The 23,953-nt window shown below is 35.3% G+C and overlaps 1 protein-coding gene across 4 annotated transcripts in view; it reads left to right on the top strand.

The window, feature by feature from the left end:
• Positions 1-23,953, top strand: part of LOC108555632 (neural-cadherin) — a 424,295-nt gene that overhangs the window by 77,090 nt on the left and 323,252 nt on the right. For all 4 annotated transcript variants that reach the window (XM_017911407.1, XM_017911406.1, XM_017911405.1 and 1 more), the window contains 3 exons: positions 8,550-8,739; positions 12,231-12,413; positions 20,233-20,422. In XM_017911407.1, the coding sequence (XP_017766896.1) occupies positions 8,550-8,739; positions 12,231-12,413; positions 20,233-20,422 (563 nt within the window). The remainder of the gene's footprint in view (positions 1-8,549; positions 8,740-12,230; positions 12,414-20,232; positions 20,423-23,953) is intronic.

The raw sequence follows: 23,953 nt of genomic DNA, 5'->3' as shown, positions 1-23,953 counted from the left end.
ATCGATATTTAATTTCTATCAATTCGGATTATTCGGATTTATGAATTTTAATTATCAAAGTTAATTATCAAAGTTAATTTTGCTATGTCGAGTTGGTTCTAATCGCCTAATGCAATCATTTGCGAGTATCGAATGAACTATAACAGAACAAGGGAGCTTTAAGAAGAAATAGAAAACTGAATTTCTGATATTACTTTACAATTTTGCGTTGAACAGTTCGATTTTTCATAAGCAGTCCTATAAGCATTTCTCGTGATCGTAGGACAACAGAACCTCTCCGATGAAATAATTATAATAATCAAAACAGACATCTTGCAATTCATGAAAAAATAATAGTAACAAACTTAGTCAACCGAAGTCGATCGTGATCAATCCAACATCCCAAATTCTTAATTTTTAAACAACGATGTACACCCGCAACTAAACCAATCCACCCCTAAAAACCACCCTCGAACCAACTCCACCGATGATTCATCTCCCTAACCTCAAACCATCCGACCAACCGGCGAACCAACCGACCCACCACCCTCGCCACCTAGACCCATAACAAATCGATCGAGGGGAGGCATAAAGTTGGTAAAAGTGAAAAGTATCAGGCATATCCCGTACATCACGAGCGATCGCGTTGCAACAAAACGTCGGAAATGGAGCGTGGTTGGTTCTCGAGCGGGTACACGGTGGTCTGCCAGCGGAAAGATACGGTGTAACGCGTAAATTATACAGCCGGCAGGTGAAGGGTAGGGTAACAGGTAACATCGCGCAATCGAGTGGCGGATTAACGCAATCGGCGGCGCGCACACGCTCGATGGGGTAAGCGAATTCGCGGAAGTCGCATTCGTTCTAGCGATTATCCAGGTAATCGCGGAAGCCGAATCTAGTCGCAGCAGACTCATACAATTAGCGTGTGTGTGCCGTAAATATTTTTTGGGCATGCGTTTTACAAATAGATGCTTCCCTCAGACGTTGGTCATTCTTTCGTTTGTCTATTTTTATTCCGATTCATTTCGCCGCGTCCGACCACGTGGTCTGGCCACCCCATATTTTCCGTTCTCTTCCACCATCGTTCTCCTCTGTTCTCGTTTCTTTGTGTTCTACCATGGTAACTGTTTTTCCACTTGCACCGGATTGGCTTTTTTCAAAATTCTTTACCTATCATTGTTTTCGTCACCGTTTTCGCGGGATTCCTGTCTGACGGTTTAACGGTGTCGAACGACGACGCATCGTTGGCCACGTAATATGTCGATATTGGAAAAAGGAAAAGGAAAAAAATAAACGGAAAGAGAAAAAGAGAAAAAAGAAAGAAAACAATTTTGAAAAGTCGTCCGCCATTTTTGCGTTCTCTCCGACCTTTTTCCATTTTTACAGTTTGTTGCGAGACTTGCATTCAGTATAAATCGTCGATATGTATATATATATAACGTCATATATATATATACATCTTATACATACGTATTGTATATTACGTGAATGCCGTATTAATTTTTGGGCATGTTTCGTCAGTTGCTTATTTGCGGTAGGTTACCGTGTATTGTTCTTGGAAACTGACCATTTTTTTCCCAGTTTTGTTTTTCCTTTTTTTCTCTCTTTTTAATTTCCCTTCCTTTTTCGTTCGGTTCACCGTCTTTATTTTTTTCTCAGCCACGTTTCTCGAAGTGTCTTTTATTCATAAGTCTGACTGTCCGTTTCCTTTATTTTCGATTCTTTCTTCATTTTCGTATTCTCTTTTTTGGTTTCCTTTCGAGAGCGTAGTGTGTTCTCGTAGTGGTTTTTGCCGGTCAGATATTTTTGCGCCAATCATGCGGCAAGCTGAGTAACAATTAGACTTTGAGACATCCTTAGTTAGAGCATCTCTCGGAATTGTTCGTTAGCCGAGTCAAGTCGGTCGAATGAACCACGTTGATCGACGTGACGTAATTCGAATGCTCGATTAGCTTCCAGAATAAAAAAGAGAAAAAATATGCATAAATAAATAAGCGAGAGTTAAACGAGTCTAAAAAAAAGAGAAATTAAAAAAAAAAGGAACAGAAAAAAAGAGAGAAAGGAAATAACGAACGAGAAAGAGGCCAATGCGATGATCTTCACGTTAGATTGCGTTTGGAGAATCGAGAATTGGAAACGGTGTCGTACAGAGAATGCTGGAACAAAGGCGAAAACGATGACTGAGACTCTCTGCGTTCTTTCACTTGTCAACGTTGCTAACTAACAAAGATCACGCTGATTACACGACTGCCAAAAAATAAATTATGATAATCATGATAAAATAATAATAACGAACACCGCGCACCAATGGTTCGGGGACAGTTGAAGCACCGTTTCTTGGGTACAACAACAAAAGGTTCACGCTGTGTCTTTGTCGTTGACTAATCTTGACTCGATGTATCGGCTCGACGATGTATTTATTCGCTTTCTTGCTACTTATGCGAGGGTACCAACCAATTACACGTACACACACTGCACACACTGGGACAAGCCGAGGGGTCACGCTTGCGAGCCACTAACCCAACACTGTCACGTCCAGTCATTCGTAATCCCGTTTCCTCTATTTTGCATCCGTTAGATCCGTTATCATTCAGCCACTGCAACGTTTACATGGAGGAAATGAAATATTTTTTATTGTTTAGTCGAACAGTTCGGGTAGCCTTGATCGCGAGAGATTGGATCGTTTCCTCTGCCCATGTGATTTTTATTCCATCTTCCTCTTTCTGTTTTTGAATAATACAATTTTGGAATTGATATAGAGAAGAATAAAGAACGCGTTACGTAGATTCGTGGCCCTGGAAATTAGTTTTGACAGAGACTGGGACGAAACATTATCTAGATTGTAATAAAATTAAGATTCTGTGTTCAAAATTTGAAATGCTAATTGAGGTTATAGCGAGAGTGATAATTTCTCGAGATATATTTTGCTTAAATCATATTCGCGTTTTTCTGGGATCACATGGAATGGTAGGGATCATGAAAATCAGATAATAATTTTCTTTCGTAGATGTTAATGAAATTTATAACGAGATTGGTGTTTTAGATACCCAATGATAGCATAGGGTTCTTCGATATGAAATTCTATGAATTTTTAAATTCAAATATAGAGAACGTGGAAATATTTCTTCATCTTACCATTAATCGTAAATTACGACAAATATATTATTGATAATATCATTTGTAACGAGAATGTTTACAAAGCCGACTGTTTACGTGGGTAATCTAATATTTTTATTGGAAAATACCATAAAAATTCTACCGTAATCGCGTGAACCGAATCATAATCTGGATCGCGAAAATAATCCCTGGCAGCTCGTAATTTCCAAGAATTTCCGCTGTTCGACGTTAATACCTTTTAATCCGAACTATATTGCCCCTAAGATCGAAAGAAATTTTCCCAGCGACAATGTTACGATTTATCGATCGCTATTCGTTCGGCTTTAGATACTTTATAGCTCAAAAGACGATGTAAATAACGTAGCACCCGTTGATTCATAACAAATTTTCGTTAATCTACATTCTTCCATTTCAAGCTTAATCTCGATCAACTTTACGGTCGGTTATTATTAAAAATGAAGTTGTAGGATTTTTGATCCTATTAAGCCACGTGGAAATTTTAATCCTTGCTCGGTGAAAATTATTAAATGGGGAGCTTATAAATTCGAGGTTAATCCGAGTAGAGAAATTAGGGATTAAAGGAAAGAGATTCATTATTTAAATCGGTCATATCAAGTTTCCAAAAATTGGAAATCTATTTCTTCCGAAAGATATTGAAAAATAATTTTTTCAGGTGAAACAAGTAAAATTCATAAACCAAATATATAATATGCAATTTTCAAGAAAAAAAAAAAAGAGGAATTAATATGCTTATTTCGCCCCCAAAAATATTAATTTAATAAAAAACATATTAAAGTATATTTTTTGACGATGGGGGAAAATAAATAAAATTAATACACCTATTCCTTCTAGAAAATACCAATTTTGAGGGAAAAATAGAAATTAGAATACGGATACTAAAAAAAAAGGTTCGCAAATTAAATCGAGTGTATCAAATTTTCCGCGAAAAAGCGCTCCAATGCGCAAAACGCGAAAAAAGATAATAAGCGAAAAATTAATTCTCCAGGAAAATGGGGATAATTTCAAAGGAAAAGCTTGGAAAATGCTTTTTCGTCCTACGTCTAACGCTGCAACAGCAATATTATTAAATTTATCGAACATCGCGTTCGAACTTTTGGAGGGTTTTATTTCTGTTTGTAATTTACCACGAATCATTTCGCATTCAGAATTTTCGTGTCCGATGAATCACGATCTGCTGGACATCGATAAAATTTTATACCGCCGTGTTCTATCGGGGCCACGCGTGGTAACGCGTATCTTTCTGTCTCTTTTCTCACTTTTCTTTCCTCCCATTTTCCCGGTGTGGCAAATTTAACAGCCGTAACGATAGCCATGTAATGCTATGAATAAATTCCGACGATATTTTGTAATGGAAATTACATTATGCAGCAGCCTGTGCATCGTTTTCGGTCTTATTGGCCGCATCAGTTTCCGAGGCAATCTATGTTATGGCTGTACGTTCTCACATAAATAAGCCACACACACACGCACGCATCTACCGTATTCCGTTTGATACCAACGGATCAAATTTTGCCTATTCGGTTTATGACATTAACGCAGAATCATTCCATTTGTCACCATTGAAACTAGATCGAAGACTTTGACCGTTCACTTTGCTTTTTAAGGAAAGCGATTATTTCTTAGATACGGGAAATAAGTCGCTTCCCAATACACAGCTGAGTGGTCAAATGTCTGATAATTGCAAGGGGGGGGGGGGGGGGATTTTTCAGGAAAATCGTTTCGATAATTGGGTAAAAATTCTAACGAAAGACTGCTTTTAAATTACTTGTAATTTTAAGATTCAATGATAAATATTATATATGTGTCTCTGAAAATGGTTTGAGAAGTAATACATTTGAATAAATTTCGTGGATGAGCAATACTGAAATCGTAAGATTGAGAAAGGAATTTGAGAATTTATAGGTATACTTTTCACAAAATAAATTATTTTACATTGTGTATAATCATCTAAGAATTTATAGCCTGTAAATTTATTATAGCGTTAATTAAAGATATTTAATTGATATCTAATTTCAAACGAATTTTGAAAGACTTAAATTTTTTATTTCAACATTCTGTACATATACCTATACCGTATATATTCGTTTAATAATTAATTTATCGAATCATCAGAATGAAAGCAGGACTTTAATTAAAAAATGTGAATTTTTCATTTCAAGTTTCTATATTTACATAACTCGTATGTCCATTTAAGAATTTATCCATAAAATCACTGCAATGAAAGTAGAAGATATTTAATTAGTAAAACTGCCCCTAAATTAATTAAAATTTTTATTTTTATTTTCATAAATAATTAAAATTTTCCATTCATCTATGTCTATACTATAGATTACAACTTACTTCGGAATATATTGTACATTCTCAGAAAATCCATGATAGGACCTTAAATTTACCCCACTTACGAGATACTCACCCTAAGAACACGAAATCGAAAGAAAAGGAAGCAATTACGCGTGCAATTTCCTCCATATTTAACGATCTATTTCTAATTTCTCTCGATCAAAGGAGATCCCACGTCTGCGAATGAATCCACAGTCTCGAATGTCTCATTAAAACCCCGTGTACTTTCACGTATCCACATGGAACGTCAGAAACAAGAGATCAAGGAAGACACACCGTCGTCTCTCCTCGCTTCCTCCATGTAAGACATTCCCTATCTCTTCACCGATCTACGGCGTCAGAAATCATCGATCACCGATCAAACTCGCAGCGAAAAGCCGAGAATCGACTGTCGCCGAGTTCTCGAAGCTGTCTCGATCTCTTATATCCTGCAGGATGCCGCGAGGAAGCTCATCACGTGATCGCGTTATTGGCTATTCCGTTTAGAATATTCGCGAGTTGGTGGCCGTTTGTCAAGATCGGGACGACGACCGATGTCGGTGTTCCGTTTCCTTCGTGGACGTCCAGGCTTGATCGAGCATCCCTTCGACGCGATGTTCCGGCGCTCGTTCGAATTGACAAACGGTGCCATTAATTCCGGAGCCTTTGAGCGGTCGACGAGCGGCTATCCGAGACGCGAACGTCTAACGGATGACATCGCACACAGACGTACAGGAAGCGATAATGATCAGTGATTGCGTCGAGCTGGCCAATGTATTAGACGACCAGCTTTTCCGCGTCCCGGCTGATCAATCGGTTGTGTCGCAGAGAATCGCGGATTCGGTTTAATCCGGGCTCGAGTTCTTTCCGGAACAACTTTTTGGGTCGCGGCAAGGTAATAGCTCTTGACAGAGATCAGAGCGGAATGTGGTGATAGAAATTTTTGGGATTAGGTAAGCAGCACTTCGAATGGATTTTCTTCTACCTCTAAGTGGTCATTGAATATTTTCGGTCGAAATTTTAGGAGCTCGGTTTGGTACCAAGTTGATTTAAGATTTTATTTTTGGGATTCTTGGAGTTTGAAGTTCGGTTTTCAGAGATTTATAACGTACTGATCAATTGATTAATATATTTAGGAAATTTCACTCACTAATGAAAATCTTTATTAAATATAAAGCGTATCAGGTTATGTTGAGATTATTGGGGTTGCTTAAAGTATAGTTCAGTTGGTAATTAAGTAATACTATTTTTATTTGAATATTTAACAAGTTTCTTTGTACGAGAATTTTTTTTTTAATTACAAAATTTGACTTTGTAGTAGTCGTTGAAAATTAACGAAAGTTAGTAGAGCAATGAATGAGTTGATGGTCGAATTTTTGGGGGTTTGGAGCTTCCATGTTTAAGAGGTTTAGAGTGTGTTAATCGATTGATCAAAGTTTATTAATGAAATTTCATTCACTAATGAAAATCTTTGTTAAATATAAACTTGCATCAGCTTCTGAATATTTTTCGTGATATAGATTATGTTGGGATGATTGGAGTTGCGTAAAGAATAGTTAAGCTGAATTTGTCGCATATTCAAACTATTGCTATTTGTATTTGAAAATTTAACAGGATTCTTTGAACGAGAATTTTTTTAATTAAATAGTTTGTTTTTGCAATAGCTATTGCGAATTATCGGAGGATAGCGTAGCAATGAATGGGTTGAAGGTCGATTTTCAATTTTGCGAGGGTTTGAAGCTTCTATGTTTTAGAGGTTTAAAATAAAATCGATAACAGGGATTTCAGCGTATCAATCTCAAAATAAATCGAGTTCTGTATATTTTCTCCCATATAGATTTTTTTCATTTCTGAATGTATTATGTATTTTCAACGTTCACACACGTGTATTTCAATATCTCTTCTGTCTCATAAAATTCTCTTCAAAGCTGTTTATATATACATCAATTTCTCACATATCTCAATTTTCCTATTTAACGTCATTTCTGATTATCTATCACTGTGATTTGCTATATTTTGAGTAATATATCCAAATCTTTGTTCATCGTCAAACAAGCAATTTCTAAAATTCCTATCCATGCAATGTAAGTCGCTGTTCATTAGCCTTAATTCCTCCATATCAATTAATTATTATACTCCATATACATCGACAATTACATATCGAAATAAATATAGTTCTAATAATCTGCATATCACTCTAAAATAAAATTAATAAAATTCTTGAGCTCGAAAGAGCCGAATCCACGAAACGAGGAGTATGAAGCATCATGCTGATATGCAAAAAGATAAAAAAAAATGTGAAATTTCCTTTGAAAATTGCCGTTTATCACACGCCTTGCCATCTCCTTGAACCTTACCCGATCATCCATCGGAAAACCGATGGAAACTTCCAAGTACACGTGCCAACACAGCGTGACACCCTCTAACCGAGCTGCTCGTAGAAAAGCTAAAGGTAGTAGCTGGTAACGCGGATAAGGAATCTCTAGCTTTACAACTAACGACAAGGGACTTCGGAACGCCTTCCGCATCCGTGGGTATACTCAGGGTATGGACAAGCTAACACGTTCTAGTATCTAAAACGCGCCAGAAACGGAAAAGACAGGCGACGACGGGAAGCGTATAGCGCGTCAGGGTAAAGTCAATTAGCCAAAGCTTAGTTCGTATCGCAGCTCCGCCATGTATCCGTAGATTGCCCTAATTAGTGGGATGACATTTCTTTCGTTGGCTAAAGAATGCAAGAAAAAAAAAAAAGAAAAAATAAAGTACAGAGCATAACACGAAGTAGAATAATCAGATAGAAAAAAAGAGAAAAATTAACTCACATGCAAAAAAAAAATGTAAGATCGAAGTAGAGCAAGAAACCGACGGATCATGTGGTATGAGTCGATGAATAATCGCACGAGTAAAACAGCCTAGTCTCTCTTCCATAGTCGGTAAAACGAAAACTTAGCATTTTTCGATATACACATATGTCTACCCTAGGTGATTTCCGTTCTCGTTTCTGTTTCCGTTTCCCGTTTTCCGTTCGTTAAGTCTCGAACTCCGAAGACCGGAGCTGATGCCGTAGATTCAGCGTAGATCTCGTAACATGTGCCTCTGGTGTGTGTCGACAGTTCGGGAATCGAAGATAAACCGAGGGTGTATTACGAGCTAATCGACGGATCCACCGCGCAGACCAACAGGTATAACACGTTTTACCTTCAGCAACGCAGCGAGGGCAATGTCATCTGGGCTGACATCAAGGTCAACCATCAGCTGGATTACGAGAGCATAAAGGAGTACAATCTGACTATACGAGTGGAGGTGAGTCAGGTAAACAGGTGTCCTTCCAGTGTCATGTTTAACACCGTAGCGTTTCATCCCTTGGCGATCGTTATTGATAAATTTTTATGGAAAATTCTCTATTCGCATATACGTACTATGAATTTTCCAATATTCTTTTCCCGATTCCATATTTTCCAAGTTCTTTACCGTTTATTTATTCATCTGGTAGCCATGGTAGATTTAGGTTGTGTCAAGAACCGCATTGACGAAGAATAAAATTCGTAATAAAATTATTTAAGAGAAATTATTTACAAAATTGCTGGATAAATAATTAATATGGAGTGAATAACGTAGCGATGAAATTATAATTAGTGGAGGATTTAATATTCATTTAGTATTCAAATAATTTATTTATGTTATGATAAAATACAACAATGTAATTAATATAAAATGCAATATCATTTATGAAAATTCGTTTAAAATTTGTCGAATTTAATTTTATTTCCATTTCAAATACAGTCACGAGTAATATTCGCGAATGGTCGTGTAGAAGGGTATCTGCGAATCGTAGTTCACGAATCGTCGCGAAATCGTCTCGTGAAAAGGCTGCAACGATAGGGAATGAATTCTGGAACTGCAACTGTCATTGGAGCGCGTCCAGCCAAGGGATGGAACGTTTCTGGTGCTGAAGGAATTCGCGAACTTGCGGTTACCGAGTTATTGGTGTTTTTAGTCGGTGGTAACGAAGTCGTGGGAGAGAAAAGCAATGCCACGACTCGACCTTCCAGCGAGGGTTGCTTAATCTTCGCTGGTGGAGGAAAGTTTTGAGGTCGGAGTTGGCTGGTTGTCCGTGAACAGTTTCGGTTGTTCAGCTTCGTTTTTATTTCGGGAGAATACCTCGCAGGAAATGACGAATTCTTCGTTTCATATCTCGAGTCAAGTTTGGGCTTTTCGCAGTTTTTGGTAATTCTGGGAAACTCGGAATGTTGGGTGTGTAATTTTGAGGCGGAAGATGTTTTTCTTACCTTTAGACAAGTCGAGGTGTGTTAGATGATGTTGTAAAGAGTGGAATATTGCGACAAGGAACAATTTTATACATTTCTCCTTTTTCTTTTTGCGAGAGGGGTTTATTTTATTTTATATCGAAATTTTTGATTTAAGGTTGATTTTCAGTGTTCGTTTTGAAGAGTTGAATATTATTGGATGGAAGAATTTTCTTCTTTTTTTTTCTTCATTTTGGAAGTTGTGTTAGTATGTATTTTGAAGTGAATATTTTTTCGGCGGTATTAAAAGGAAAGAAATTTTAGATTTCAATTTTGGATGTATTAAAATTCATGCCCTGGGATGAAAATGGTAATAACTGTGCTCGTTAGTCGGGATTTTCTAATCTTGTACGATTACCCCTAGAAATTCATGATTAAATTATACTCGCTAATTAAATTAATTATTTCAAGGGAGTGGTTTCGTTTTGGAATTTTTAAGAAGCGTAGATTCTTCTCCATTTCTCAATTTTTCGATGTTTTAAATATTCCTAGCTAAAGGGAATTTTAAAAACACTGAATATCACTGGAAGTATAAGCTTTTATATGGCAGTTGACGCACAGGTTATTCTTTAGAGCTAAAATTTTAAAAGTTTAGAGTGTCCTTAAAATTCATTTTATTTACAAATTTCTCACAATTTCTTACAATTTCTCAAATTCGGAATTAAAAGGAAAAACAATTCCTTCTCGCGTTTTTTAATTCTTTGATATTCACAGAGTACGTAGTTGAAGAGAAATTTAAAAATTCTAAAAATTGTTAAGGCTATAAGCTTTTACCCAGCACCTGTCGCGAGAATTGGATTTTATAGCTAAAATTTTAAGAGGAGATTTAAAATTCAGAGTCTGGGACATTTAGAAAATTTATTCTCAGAATTAAAGAGTTCCACGAACAATTTAATTTGTACATTTTTATTTTTTAACAGCCATTTAATGAATTTCCTCACAATTCATTTTACTCTGTGTAATATATATTTATCGTTCATTCTCACTTTCGAAAAATAAATTCCACTCTTGCACCTCGTTCTCCATTTTTCTCGCACTCGTACACAAGGACTGTTCGCAAGAACTCATTACAAACTTTTCGTTTCGTTGATTTGCCTGCACTTTGGAGGCTTCGTTCCTCGAAATTTGCCCGAAAGATCAGCGCCTGTTGGGCAGCGCATAAAACAACGAATAACGCGAGCAATACATGGTATAATTGAATCGCGCTTACGTTACAATTACAGCCCACGGGCAAAGCTGCGGCTTTGCGTTTTTCAAGCCTCGAATGATACGATATAGAACGCGGTTAATAAATTTCCCAGCGAGTGTATTTCCCTCGAAATTGTCGAGTGGCCGCAGAATATAACCTCCACGGTTAAATAACCGCTGTTCTTAAATCCATTTAGAAACTGACAACGGAGCAACTTGGAAATCCGCTTACGAATCGTGGTTATTATTTTTATTTCAGCCAAGCCGCTCTGAGGCATACCCGTAGTTCGTGTTTTCACGGTAATATCTCTCAGAGCAATGATAAAATACGCTCCTCGTCACTTCCGTGTTAACGCCTAATCAGTCAGTGGCATAGCTTTCCTCTCGTGCCATTTGTTTCGTCTCTTTTAAACGATATTTCGTGTTCTCGAGTCTGCCGAATAGTTAAAGATGAACGACACGAAATTTCGCTGGAAAATGACATGCAAAGTGAGAAACGTGTATAGTAGCATCGGTGTTATGCGAATACCCGTTGTGCGAATGGTTTGTTACACGATCGTTCTGTTATTTGAACGCGATATTCTCAATTTTGATATCGTATATTATTACATAGGATACTGTACGTATTTACTTGCATCTGCGAAGAGAATGAAATCTGTATATTTACAGCGGTGGATTATGAAATTCCTATAGCACAATATATATGGAATTAATAATAATTGTGTAATATTGTTGTTATAGATTAACATTATTCGAGTGATTAATGATAATAAATACATGACAGAATGTTCTAGAGTGATGTGGTCAAAATGGAAACAAATGGTAATTACAATAATTGAAAGGAGATATGGAATAATTAAAAAATTATCAAGTATTAGATATATGCAAGTTTGTTTTCCTTTCTTTTTTAATTTGAAAAGAAGAAAGTTCAAATGGCGTTGTGACTTTAAAATTTTTTTATTTATTTATTTTGCTTAATTTCATTTTAATTACTATTGTGTGAAAATTCTCTCGCGCGAATATTTCTGTCTTTCAATTAATTCGTACAACGAAGGGTTCTAGCGTCCATAGTTTTTAATTGCGTCGCAATTCGATTCGCATTAATGAATTTGAACCATTCTTCGCCATCGAGATTTAATATTTTGATTAATTTATTAATTATTCCGAAGCTTGAATTTTCTTGCTTCAGCGAACGCGAATCGCGGTTTATTTATTCGCGAGTATTGGAATTTTTAATAATTACAGGAGGCAATTTTCAATGCGAGGTACAAGTATGATAAGGATAATTCTCTTCTGCAGAACAATGGCGTCCAACAACTTGCTTCCGAAGCCACAGTTTATATTGTCCTGGAGGATGTTAACGACGAAATACCTTTGTTCGTGGAACGCGAGCAAGAAACCGTACTTGAGGGTGAACCGGTTGGCAGTAAGGTTACTCAAGTCAACGCAATTGACAAGGATGGCACCTTCCCTAATAATCAGGTGAGCAGATGTCACGATTGATTTAATTGACACGTAGAGTTCGATTTATTTGAAGCGTAGGATAAAAATCTGATACTCGATTAAATTTTAATAAATTTTAATAAATTTTCACTTGTTAACGACGAGTGATGGTTAAATTAATTAGGTAGTAATTTTCTTCTTGTCGAAATTGGTCGTCGTGTTTAAAAATTTGTTGCTCAAATGTTCATGGTATACAGGATATGCCATTTAAATCGACGTTCATGAATAAATTGGATAAATGTAAACAACAATCGAGTGGTTTCAAAAAGGGAATAATTTTCGGGTTAGCAGTTTCTTTTACTTTAATTTTTTGAGAGGACAATTTAGGTATAAGAATCGTTAACGAAATTTTAAGAAAGAAAGTGTACTGCTATTTTGCGATTAGTTAATAAATATCTATTTTATGCATATAATCGACATCTTTGCTAATTTCGATTTTTCGTAACTCTTTTTCATGAATCGAGGAATTTATTTAATTATGAAAAATAAAAATTATTAATTTGTTTAATTTCTGTAGAAAAAAAGTTGTTTGCAATAGATTGAAACGCGATAAGGTTTTTGCAAGAGTTTGTATTGTTTCGAATTATGTCTTTTAATGTTTTCCTTGCAATTTAGTATCGCCGTATTAGAAAGTTGATCAATTTTACATTCATCGGCAAGTTTCGGACACCGAATCGATTTTACTGAGCTATTAACTAACACTCATGACCAGTTTTCTGATTACACTCTAGCTTCAATTACACGCTCTGTCTGTTGTGTACTCCGTGTTTCGAATTTGCGTAGAATATTCAATCGTTAGTATACATCAACTATTCAGATACAACTATCAATGATAGGAATATAATTACTAGAAAATTATTAGTTTTCCCACGATGAATTTCAAATGAATTATTTGCAGTTTTATGACCCTAAAATGGCTATTTGAGGAATGATTATACTTGCAGACCAATAATTGAGATTTACGACTGTGGAAAATATATCTTGAAATTCTCGTTTCAAATATCCAATAATTTTGATGTATTTTAAGATGTGTTTAATTTACTTCAATACAAAATTTTCTATTCATCTACTTTTATATTCTGTGATTTTTTAAATAACTTTTAATTTGTATAAATAGAGAAACGCTTATGAAACAGATTTAATTCCTTTGATCTGTGATTTCTATATCACTACCAAAAAATACACATATGTTCGCGTTCCATCAGGAATGGAATATTTTGTTCAGTGCTCGACGAAGTATCCACAATTGGACGTAGTGTTTGTTTGGAACTGAACAAGGACGATGTCAACAAAACTGGAATGCCAAGGTTCCTGTCCTCAAGCTTAGTTAGCCAACATAAACTCTCAATCGCGCAGTGAAACAGCCTTAGGCTTGTAATTTTACCGGCGGTTGAATAAACCATTGAGGAGAGCGGAAACATAGGTCGTCAAATTCCTGTGAATTTTCGTATTAATCGTCCTTCGTTCTGTGGCATGGACAGTGCTCGTTTGTTGTTTGGGGAATCAGTTCAGCAAGTTAGGATACGCAACGTTCGTCTCTGAGACAGCTCGCAAGTAGAAAGAGAATAGATTGATTCGCTTCTAATTAACAGAGCTGGTTAATTAGATCTACTAAATCTAGGGTAACCAAGGTACACAATGTATGTAGTTGGTACAGTCAGAGTAACTGGTTTTAGATCCCTCGTTTCTAGAGTAACTGACAACGTAAGGATTTGAGAAAATTAGTCTTTGATATTACAATTAACCTTGAAAGAATTAACCCTTTGCATTCCAACTTGCAGATTTTTCGTTTTCATTATCAGTCGTTGAAAATATAAGGATTCGAAAAAATTAATTTTTCATATAATTAATTCTTCGCATTTGAAAAACTAAGAGTAACTCTAATACATAGAAAAAATGAAAATTTGCTACAAACAATTGATATAATTGACCATTTGTATTTCAATTTTCAGATTTTTAGGTTTTACTATCATTTATACGATATATAGGGATTTGGGAAAATTAATTTTTAATATAAATTAATCCCACGCATTTTAATTACATTATTACGTACCATTGATATTAATCCTCTCAATTCCACTATATTAATATTACTCCATATTTGGAATTACGAGACAAAATTTATTAGCATTGAAATCTAGTTACAAAATTTGAGAGAAATTTTATTCCTTTTCTATTTTAAATTCTTCTTCGTTAATAAAAATTATTCGATTATTTATTAAGAATCGTCCCTCACTAAACTTTTTAAATGTCAAGTGTTTATATACGTACCACAATTTGATGTATACAATACAGATAAGTAACAGATATTTTTACCTACTAAATAATTTGAGAATGAACGTGTTAATCGATATCTGTCGAAATCACGTTAGATCGATTTCCATAAGAGTAGATTGGCAACCGAAAGAATTTCATCGACGATTTATATCTCGCGGTAAAAATTCATTTGGACGAGTCCGGGTGTTTCATGAAGATACGAGGGAAATAAACTGTAGCTCTGGAATTTATATTCATGCAAAATGCATGAAACGGAGCGTGTATTGGAGATCGATCACACGACGTTATTAACTCGAAAGGAATTTCAGACGAAAGACTTGTATTTTACTTTTGTCAGTGCGGTTTTAATTAAAACGAGATAATTATCGACCTTTATTCAAATACAGAAGATACATAGTCGAAAATGAATGAAATTTATCGAACTTTCGCGAGCGATGATATTTTTTCCTTCTGTACCAAATTTCGATATCTGTGTTTCATTTTATTTTACAAAGTTAAACGCAGAAAATTTATCGGGAACACGAAATAAAATATACAGCGATAAGCAATACGGAATCTATATTAATTACATTTATATTAATTATTATAATTAATACAATATCTATACTAATTATATTTAAAATATTTAACAGCCAGTTAATACTTGAGCAGCTATAAACTTGTGAAAAGAAATCATACAGTAACATTTATGTAATGATGAAAAATGTAAAAATTCAGACACTGGTAATTGCACTTAAAAAACTTTTTTCACGTCTAAATTACTATCAATTGAATCTCTGAAGTGTCCAATTAAATTTCGTAAAAGTTAATGGGTGTTTTTCCATTTTCAAGTGATTACATTTTAGAAGAGTGCACTACCGACACTCTAGTAACTAGTAAAGTTAATATGGTAGAATATTTACACACACCAGTCATTATGGTTAAACAAGTAAAATGTTATCAGATTTTTCCACTTGTAACAAACAGAATTAAAACTTGATTAAATAGTCCAGCTTATTTCAAGCGAAATCATTTGGCTACCATAAATTGCACGTTCATTTCTATGAGATTTCTAAAAACTCGAAATTTCTGAAGATTCCAGTGATTCGATTCGTGATAATTCGGACCCCGAAAAAATATTTTCAAGGAAACTATCGGCATGTGAAGTTTTATAATTTTCTAAACGAAGAACTGCCATCGTTTACTATAAAAATTACTACTATAAAGATTTCCTACTACTATAAAGTTCACGTCCGATTTCTCCTCACTTATTGCTGTTCAAATATTGACATAGTATAGTACAGTTTTGCACTTGACTGTTCGCACTTGAGACCCGGATATTTGTGCTAAATTTTATTGAAATCGATCGAGAACTATGATTCAAAAAAACTTTATATTATTTCGTTGATTAATCAAATTTCCATTGCTTGTTCTAGAATTAAGATGTGAAACCGTGTCGATACGTTTTAAGTAAAGGTAGGATGAGAAATGTTTCGTCAATGTAGTTTAATTGAATATTGCTGTTGAACATGACATCGGGATAAGAAACAGGGTGCCGCGTAATCGCGGTGGAGTCGTTGTACGCGTTGTGAAAATTAACATCGACACGTAGGGGTAGTGGAGTTCTTCCTGATATATATTATGGCGACGATCGAGTAAACGGATATATTATTCCGACCGAAACTTTGTTAATTTCACGCAGTGAAATTGTGTTTGTCGAAGTCGCGGTTGTGATGGAAATACCGTGTAACTTTGCTGCGCCGGGTAATGCCGTTATACTGCAAAATACCGTAATTAAATTTAATCGCGCAAACCCCGCCGTGGTATAATTTAAAACGTTGCACTGTTTCGTACCGAGCAACACGTTACGCGCGAATGTTCATGACTCCTTACGCCGATGTACAACTATTAACGTTCGTTCGCTATCGTTCTCCCTTATGGTCGTGAAGGCAGCGTATAATGTTCATATACGTGTATTAATAACGTGTATGTATGAAACGAGATACAAATATCAACGATATACACACGAGATATATGAATAATTGTAATTAAGAAAATTCATAATAATTAGGAATTTAATCGTAGAATGGTAGTCACAGGAAATTAATTTTTAATGTTAAAATTTGTCACATTTGAAAGGAATATTAAATTCTAAGGAAATGTAGGGATCTATAAATTTTTTAATCATGATTGTATCAAGAAGCTTCAAAATTTTAATTTATATTGAGAATTAGAAGATCGTAAAGAGGCTTGAAATTTTAGGAATTAATTATTTTTCAATTATTATCGATTATCGGTTATATTGAAATATGTTAGTTTAAATTATTTAATTATATTTTAGAGATCAGAATATTCTGTCACATCGTTCAATAGTGAAAGTTTTAATGAAGTAGAATTGAACACGAATACAGGGAATTAATAGTATCAGTCGTCCCAGGAATTGTATTGTCAAAGCAATTTTATTATAATTATAATTGTTTACAGTAGTTTGGGATATGCAAAATTACATTCGCTCGTCTTTTTCCCATTGAAAAATTTGAATATCATTCCCACGGAATGAGTGGCCATAAATCTTTGAGTGAAATAGTAATTTATTTCTATGAGTACCCTTAAATATATCTTATATCTTCAATTTTCGCGTAAAAACAACGTTGGCTTTCGTACAATTTTCGCAACGTCGTTCTAGATCCGCAGCATGGCAAACAATAAGTTTCTTTCTAGAAAAGCTTTCAAGCTGTCCTTCCTTAAAAAAATAGAGGTGCAAGAAGCATGGTTGAGAGACCTAAATGGCAACTTTTTACCTGAGCATCCTAACGGATGGTCGGACCGAGTTAACTTTTACCGAAAGTATTGTACAAACAGAGTTCGGAGCATTCAGTTAAAAAGCATATCCTATTTTCTATATTTTCAACATAAATATTTACGCATACCTCGTTTAATTATACGGTTTACCGTTTGAAAACACCTGTGTCATATTTGTTCAGCGTTTAATATTCACAAATTTTTCAGTCTTATTTCAATGAATATCAATTTCCATCGTAAACATTGGCAAATGCTCCAAATACATATGTAATAACTCGAAATGTGTTTGTCAACAAAAATAGACAGAAAATTAAAACTCACCCCTTTTAAGGGGTTATTCTTATGTAAATGTAACAAGACGTTAGCTATTTTTATTAATTTTCTTTTATATAATTATTACATCTAACGCCATAGCTCATTTTTGCTATTTAGCTATTCTTTGGAAACTTAAAATAATTTTTTAATAATTTTAATCTACTATTCGTGTTGTTCGAAGTAAACGCGTGTTTAAATATCCAAATAAATATTTAAAAATCATTATTTTAAATAGAAAAATCGTAGGATTAAACGTTCCAAAATTTTGTCACTTTTCTCGCAATTTTTGAATAAAAAGGAAGTGATAGTCCGAGTTAATAGAATATGGAATAATATCTAAAAGTTTCAGCGCAATAGATAGTATAGCTTTTGTAATTTTATTTACTTCAGATATAAAAATTACATTTCGAGGAAAACGCGTTCAAAATTTTGAGTTTGAAAAATCATTTCTGACGATACTAATCAGTGAGTAAGCAATATACAGAATGAGAATGACTCTTCAACTATAACTATTCTTCTAGCCTTATCCACATACACTTGTCGGTGCACCGTGAACACGTGTAAACAATTTGCGAAGAAATGCCCATTAATTGAAACATAATCCGTAATTGCGCAACAGATCATTGCGCAACTAATTATCTGCTCAAAGCCAAATTTTCCTTGTCCACGATAAACATGAAGTATGATCGTTAATATCGTCATTTACCCTCGTAATTATTAATCGGATCCTCGTTATTAATTGAATTCTCCGTTTCAATTTATCTAATTGATGCAGCCGTTGATATAATCATCGGTTGATCATATCGAATTTCCATTCTACGTACGTCAGCTCGAAATATCCATCCTTTAACTCGCTTTTTCTCCCTTTTGCCGCGAAAAAGTCCGCGATCTTGATTTTCCCTTGCTTTTCCTCGATTTACCGGAAATCGTGCAAACATGCTGGTTCTCTTCGTTCTCCAGGCTGGTTTCTCCTTTTTCCTTCTCTTTCTCGCAAATATTTTTACAGCATGGTTTGCACGCGTTCTTCGATGGATTTTCGTTTACACGGGAATCCTATGAAGTGTTCAGGAAGGTGGTGGATATTTCTCTCTTTTATTTCCTCCTATTTCCTCTTTTCTCCCGCGCTCCTTTTGCTTTTTCGTTTAAATTCCTAGGGATGTCGCAAACGTCAAGAGTTATTTCTCGATTTCAATAAAACGAACACGAGAGGATGGGTAAAAAAGCTAATCGGGAACGCGGAACGTTTCGACTTGGAAATTGTTGGTTTAGAAGTTCCGGTTTATTGGAAATTTCAAGATGCATTACGATTATTAACATTCACTGTTATCCAAGAATTTATATCGGCATTTAGGTTAACGAAGTATTCACTGTGTTTCTGCATTTTTTGTCTCTTCGTATCCCTTTTTCATTCTTCTACGTCCCTTGTCGATACTTATCGTTATTTGCATAGTATTTCCGTAGGTTGCCGTATGTTAGTTTCCGAAGCGGATTCACTGTTCTTTTCCGTTCTTCTCTTCATTTCCGTTTATTTTTCTTCTTCTTTCCTGGTAGCCTGCCAATTTAAAATTATGCCATAACGAGTAATTCCGTGTTTAATAATTTTGAGAAAATGCGATACTCGAACTATTTTAAGTATACTCGTCGGTGACGTGGGATTTAAATAAATTTTGTATTTGTCTAGCATTATGGAATATCTGAGAAGAAAAATTAATTCGCGTTTTTCGTAAAAGCAAATAGCAAATATTTCGTGCTATTATTCTATAATTATTTTTATGAATACATTATTTAATAACATAAAGTAAACCGAAAATTTCGAAATTAAAATGCTAATTTTTTTAATTTCAAATTTTCCGGAGTAGAAAATAAGCAGTTATTCATTAATTAGAATTAAGGTAAAAGCATTTCCTTATCTCAAAGGATTTCATTTAAAATTATCTTCTAAAGAAATTTAATCTACCGGAAAAGAAATAGAGAAGATATTAATTAATAAAAAGTAAAAAAGAACGGATCTCGGAAATTTAACATTTTCGTTATTTAAAATTTTCATTCTCTAAAATTCAATTTTCTTGAAAAGAAAATGAGAAATTCTCAATTAATTCGAATAGATGATAAACAGGCCCCAAAAATCATTTCAACGTTTCTAAAATTTAATCAAAAAAATCCTTTATATTTCACACAATTTAAATGGATGATAGACATACGTATAAAGTACATCTTCTATGTACTTTAATCTATATATCTATCTATCTCGTAAACATTTGTAAACTTTATAAAGCTCGCAGAAACCCATATAACTGCCATAAGTTTCTCAGTCAGATTAATAAAATGGAAAATAATTCTAGGTTATAACCGACTTTTCAACCCCCAATTTATCTCTCATTATCATTCAACCCTCGTCTCAAAACCGACCATCTTTGCTTTGCAGGTCACCTATTACATCGTGGACAGCGACAGGAACGAGGGGAAGGACTACTTCGAGATCAACCGTGAGACAGGTGAAATTTTCACGAAGGTGATGTTCGATCGCGAGAAGCAAGGCGCGTACGCACTGGAGGTGGAGGCCAGGGACGGTGCACCATCGGCGAGACCCAACAGCAACGGCCAGCCGAATTCCGGTATGTAGATCATTGAATTTCCTCGCACGATGCCTTGGTGGCCTGGCCACGTCTACCTGCATTGGGTCCGAAAATATCGGACGTTTGTTCGAAATTGAATCTGCTCGATAGGCAAGGGAGCCTCGACCGAGTGGAATTTAATCCGGAACCTGCGATCGCATTCGCTTATGCGAAAGTAGGGCTGAAGGCTGTCGCGTTCGCCTTTGGATCGTGTCCGCGTGCAGATTTAGGATTGATCGATCCGTGAATTTCACTTGGACAAAAGTAGAGGCGTGGTCCGAGTGAAAACGAGCGCGACAGTCGCGAACGGAAGTGGAAAATAAGGATTCGGAGAGGCAGCGAATTGCCAGAGATTGAAGTCGGAAGGATACTTCAAAGGTACTTTGAAAACGCGAGTATCGCTAACGATTAGGTCTGCAATTTGGAAGAAAGGAAGTTTCTTTGAAAGAAGATTTCTCTTCGCGATTTTTCGCGAGTGGATTTTCGCGAATAATTTTCTCCACTTCGGAGGGTGAAGCAAAAGGATTCGAAGGGTTCGCGGAATTTATCGCGGAATTGGTGAGAAAATTTCAGAATTTTGTTATGAGTAGTACAATAGCTACCCGAGCAAAATTACTCGCGTTATAAATTAGGGAAAAAGCTTGCTTTGCATTTGAAAGAGACACACAAGCCACTTTATCCCGCGAGACTGCGGGCCATCCAACTACCCTTCGTTCAAGTGAATTCAAAGTTTAATGACACAGCTGAAGATACAGTTTTTAACAAGGCGAGTGATCAAAGAGAGACCTCGGGTTTGTTTATGAAACTATCTTCCTCTGTGTTCTTTCGAATATGTCGATAACGCGAACGGTACCTTCTGCTGGATATTTTGTTTTGTTATAGGAATTATAAATTTATCTCTGTCCAGTTTTACGATCATCCTTACTCCCAGAAGCTACTCTTTGGGCGGTATTAAAGGATAAGCTTGGACTTGTATGGACTGGTTTCTTCGCGAAACCCTTTGCCGTCCTACTGTTGCTAACGAAAAAATTTGAACGAGGTATTTCAAGGGAATTTTTTAAACTAAAAAATTCTAATTTCAATAAAAGTTTCTGTAAGTATATGTAAAGAATATGACCTTATGCGTGCTGGGATTCTGTTAATAGTGAGAAATGACTACGGGTAATGTGTAACATTTCACGATTCACGTAAGCACGTATGCACTTTAATTAAAATCAGAATTTTGGAATTTACGAATTCTCTTGGAATACAGCATTTTAATACTTTCGTTACACTCTGCATATCGATTTGTCAATATTTTATTTTAACTTTTATACGTGAAAAACATGACGGTATAGGTATATATTAATTAACAAAATGTTAAAATGGAGACAAATTTTGAATAAAATATCGGAGTGTGTTCCTATGATTCATTTCGACCATAAAGGGTTAATGGTTGTCTTCTTTTCGTCGAGTTCATTATTTCTAAAATTTGAATTAAAGTAGCTAGGAAATTTTTTTAATTTTCGCTAATAAATACACGCTGTTTTCTGATTCTACGTGAAAAATATAGGGTATTAAATGCGGAATATTCGCGTCCCGAATTTAGACTGTATATTTCTAGCGTTGGTCTACGCGTTTGAAAATCTCTTTCCAGGTCACGTTGCATTTTATTAAATTGCATTTTCCATGAAAAATTGATATTTTCTTTCTTCATTATCTTTACGAGGATCCATTTGTTTGATCAACGTAATTTTCCCTATTCCAGGAAAATAGAGTTTCCACAGTTTCCTTGCTGAATAGTTGTTTTACCCAAATGTAATTCCGCAAATATTTAGACGATGCTGGTAAAACTCATCTTTCAACTTCTTGTACACAGTATATTCGATTAAACTATGTAAATCGCGAAATAAAACATAGAAGTAGGAAAATAATAAAAATATTCGTGAGATATAGCGTTTATCATGGTGTCGATTTTTGTTTGCGAACTTTCTTTCTCTATTTCACCGATGGTGGTTTCTGATCGAATAAAATTAGAATGGAATTAATGAATATTGTTGATGAATATTCGTTCCTCCTCGGAAACTAAATTTTTTTCAAATTCTTTCGACTAGTGGTATTTAGTAATATCGGAAACAAACGTCACGTTGGAACTTTTAACACCAGCGTATATGCGCGTACCTATTGTACAAATCGTGCTATACTGCACAGATATTCGTAGTATTCATTATTCGCTTTTGTCGTTAAAATATTCTCCCTTTGTTATTTTCGCGAATTTTTATTCGCGAATTCCAACTGGCATGCACGTCCATGAAAAGTTATACCTCCATACGAGGAACCATAGTAATTATTTCGTAGCTCGTGTTAATATATATTAATTAAAATCTCTTCCCAAATTATATTTTGACGCGGAGAAATTTGGAAAAAATTACGAAGACTACAAAGTACAACATTTTATGGGTTTCATGTACATTTAATAAAGCAATTAAGGAGTATTAAATTCTAATATTCATTGTCTCTTTGGAACATTCACTTATAACCTCGGTTCTTTTTATTAACGAGATCTCGAGTATCATAAATTAATGACATTCTTTGCTTTTCACCATAATCGTTCAATCTTGTCACTCGCAAATGTGTAATATATAGAAATAAATCTTGGAAACATTATAAAAGTTAGAGAAAAGAATTATTTAAAAAATTCTACAAATATATTCTAGAACTGAAAGGGAACTTGGTTACTGAGATTGATGAAAATATTAAATAGAGACAGGGTATCATCGCTAAAATATAATATCGTCACAAGTTCAAAATATTTTCTCTCATTTCTTAATTCACTTATAATCACGATGAAAAAAAGAAAGAACGTATAAGAACAATCTTTATATCTCAAAGAAGATAATACGATTCATCGACTTTGTACTAACAAGTACAAATAATATTCCAATGATACCTCTGCGAATGAGTGAACTCAAAAATAAACCCGTTCAAGCGAAGTAGATCGAACTTCGGTATTCACAGTAGTGGAAAAAAGACAGATTCTAACCTACTCGACAGAATGTAAAATATACAAAGAAGGAGGAGAAGAAAAGTGACGAGATGCTAACGAACTTAACGAACTCTTCAGCAATTCCTCCTCGACTACCTCCATCGAGGCAGCCGGAAATCTCTTCACGGCGGTTCACACGTCTCATTGGTCACGACGGAATCGAGAGCCAATGGCACCGTTCCCCTGGTGCTTTAGAATTCCGTTCTCGGTTGCAAATTTATCGAGCCGGTCCGATACCGTATTCAATTCCTTAGCCGACGCCAATGCACGCGCGGCATGTCCACGTAGAATTTGCAATCGCATAATGTTTGCCCGGCAAATTACTCCGCACGTGTGCTTAAGGAGCGGATCAATTAGTCACGTTCCCGTAACTTTTCACGAGGAACCAGGGTAACGTTTACGTCCTGCAAGTGTGTACCAATTGATTGCTCGATGTTTCGCGTCCAATCAGTCGTGCACCCGCGAAATTTCGTTTCTCGTGCCGGAATTCGGCCGAGATCGGGGAT

The sequence above is a fragment of the Eufriesea mexicana genome, unplaced genomic scaffold (assembly GCF_001483705.2).
Source record: "Eufriesea mexicana isolate 0111107269 unplaced genomic scaffold, ASM148370v2 scaffold202, whole genome shotgun sequence".
Classification (NCBI taxonomy): Eukaryota; Metazoa; Arthropoda; class Insecta; order Hymenoptera; family Apidae; genus Eufriesea; species Eufriesea mexicana.
This window is presented reverse-complemented; position numbering and strand designations above follow the sequence as displayed.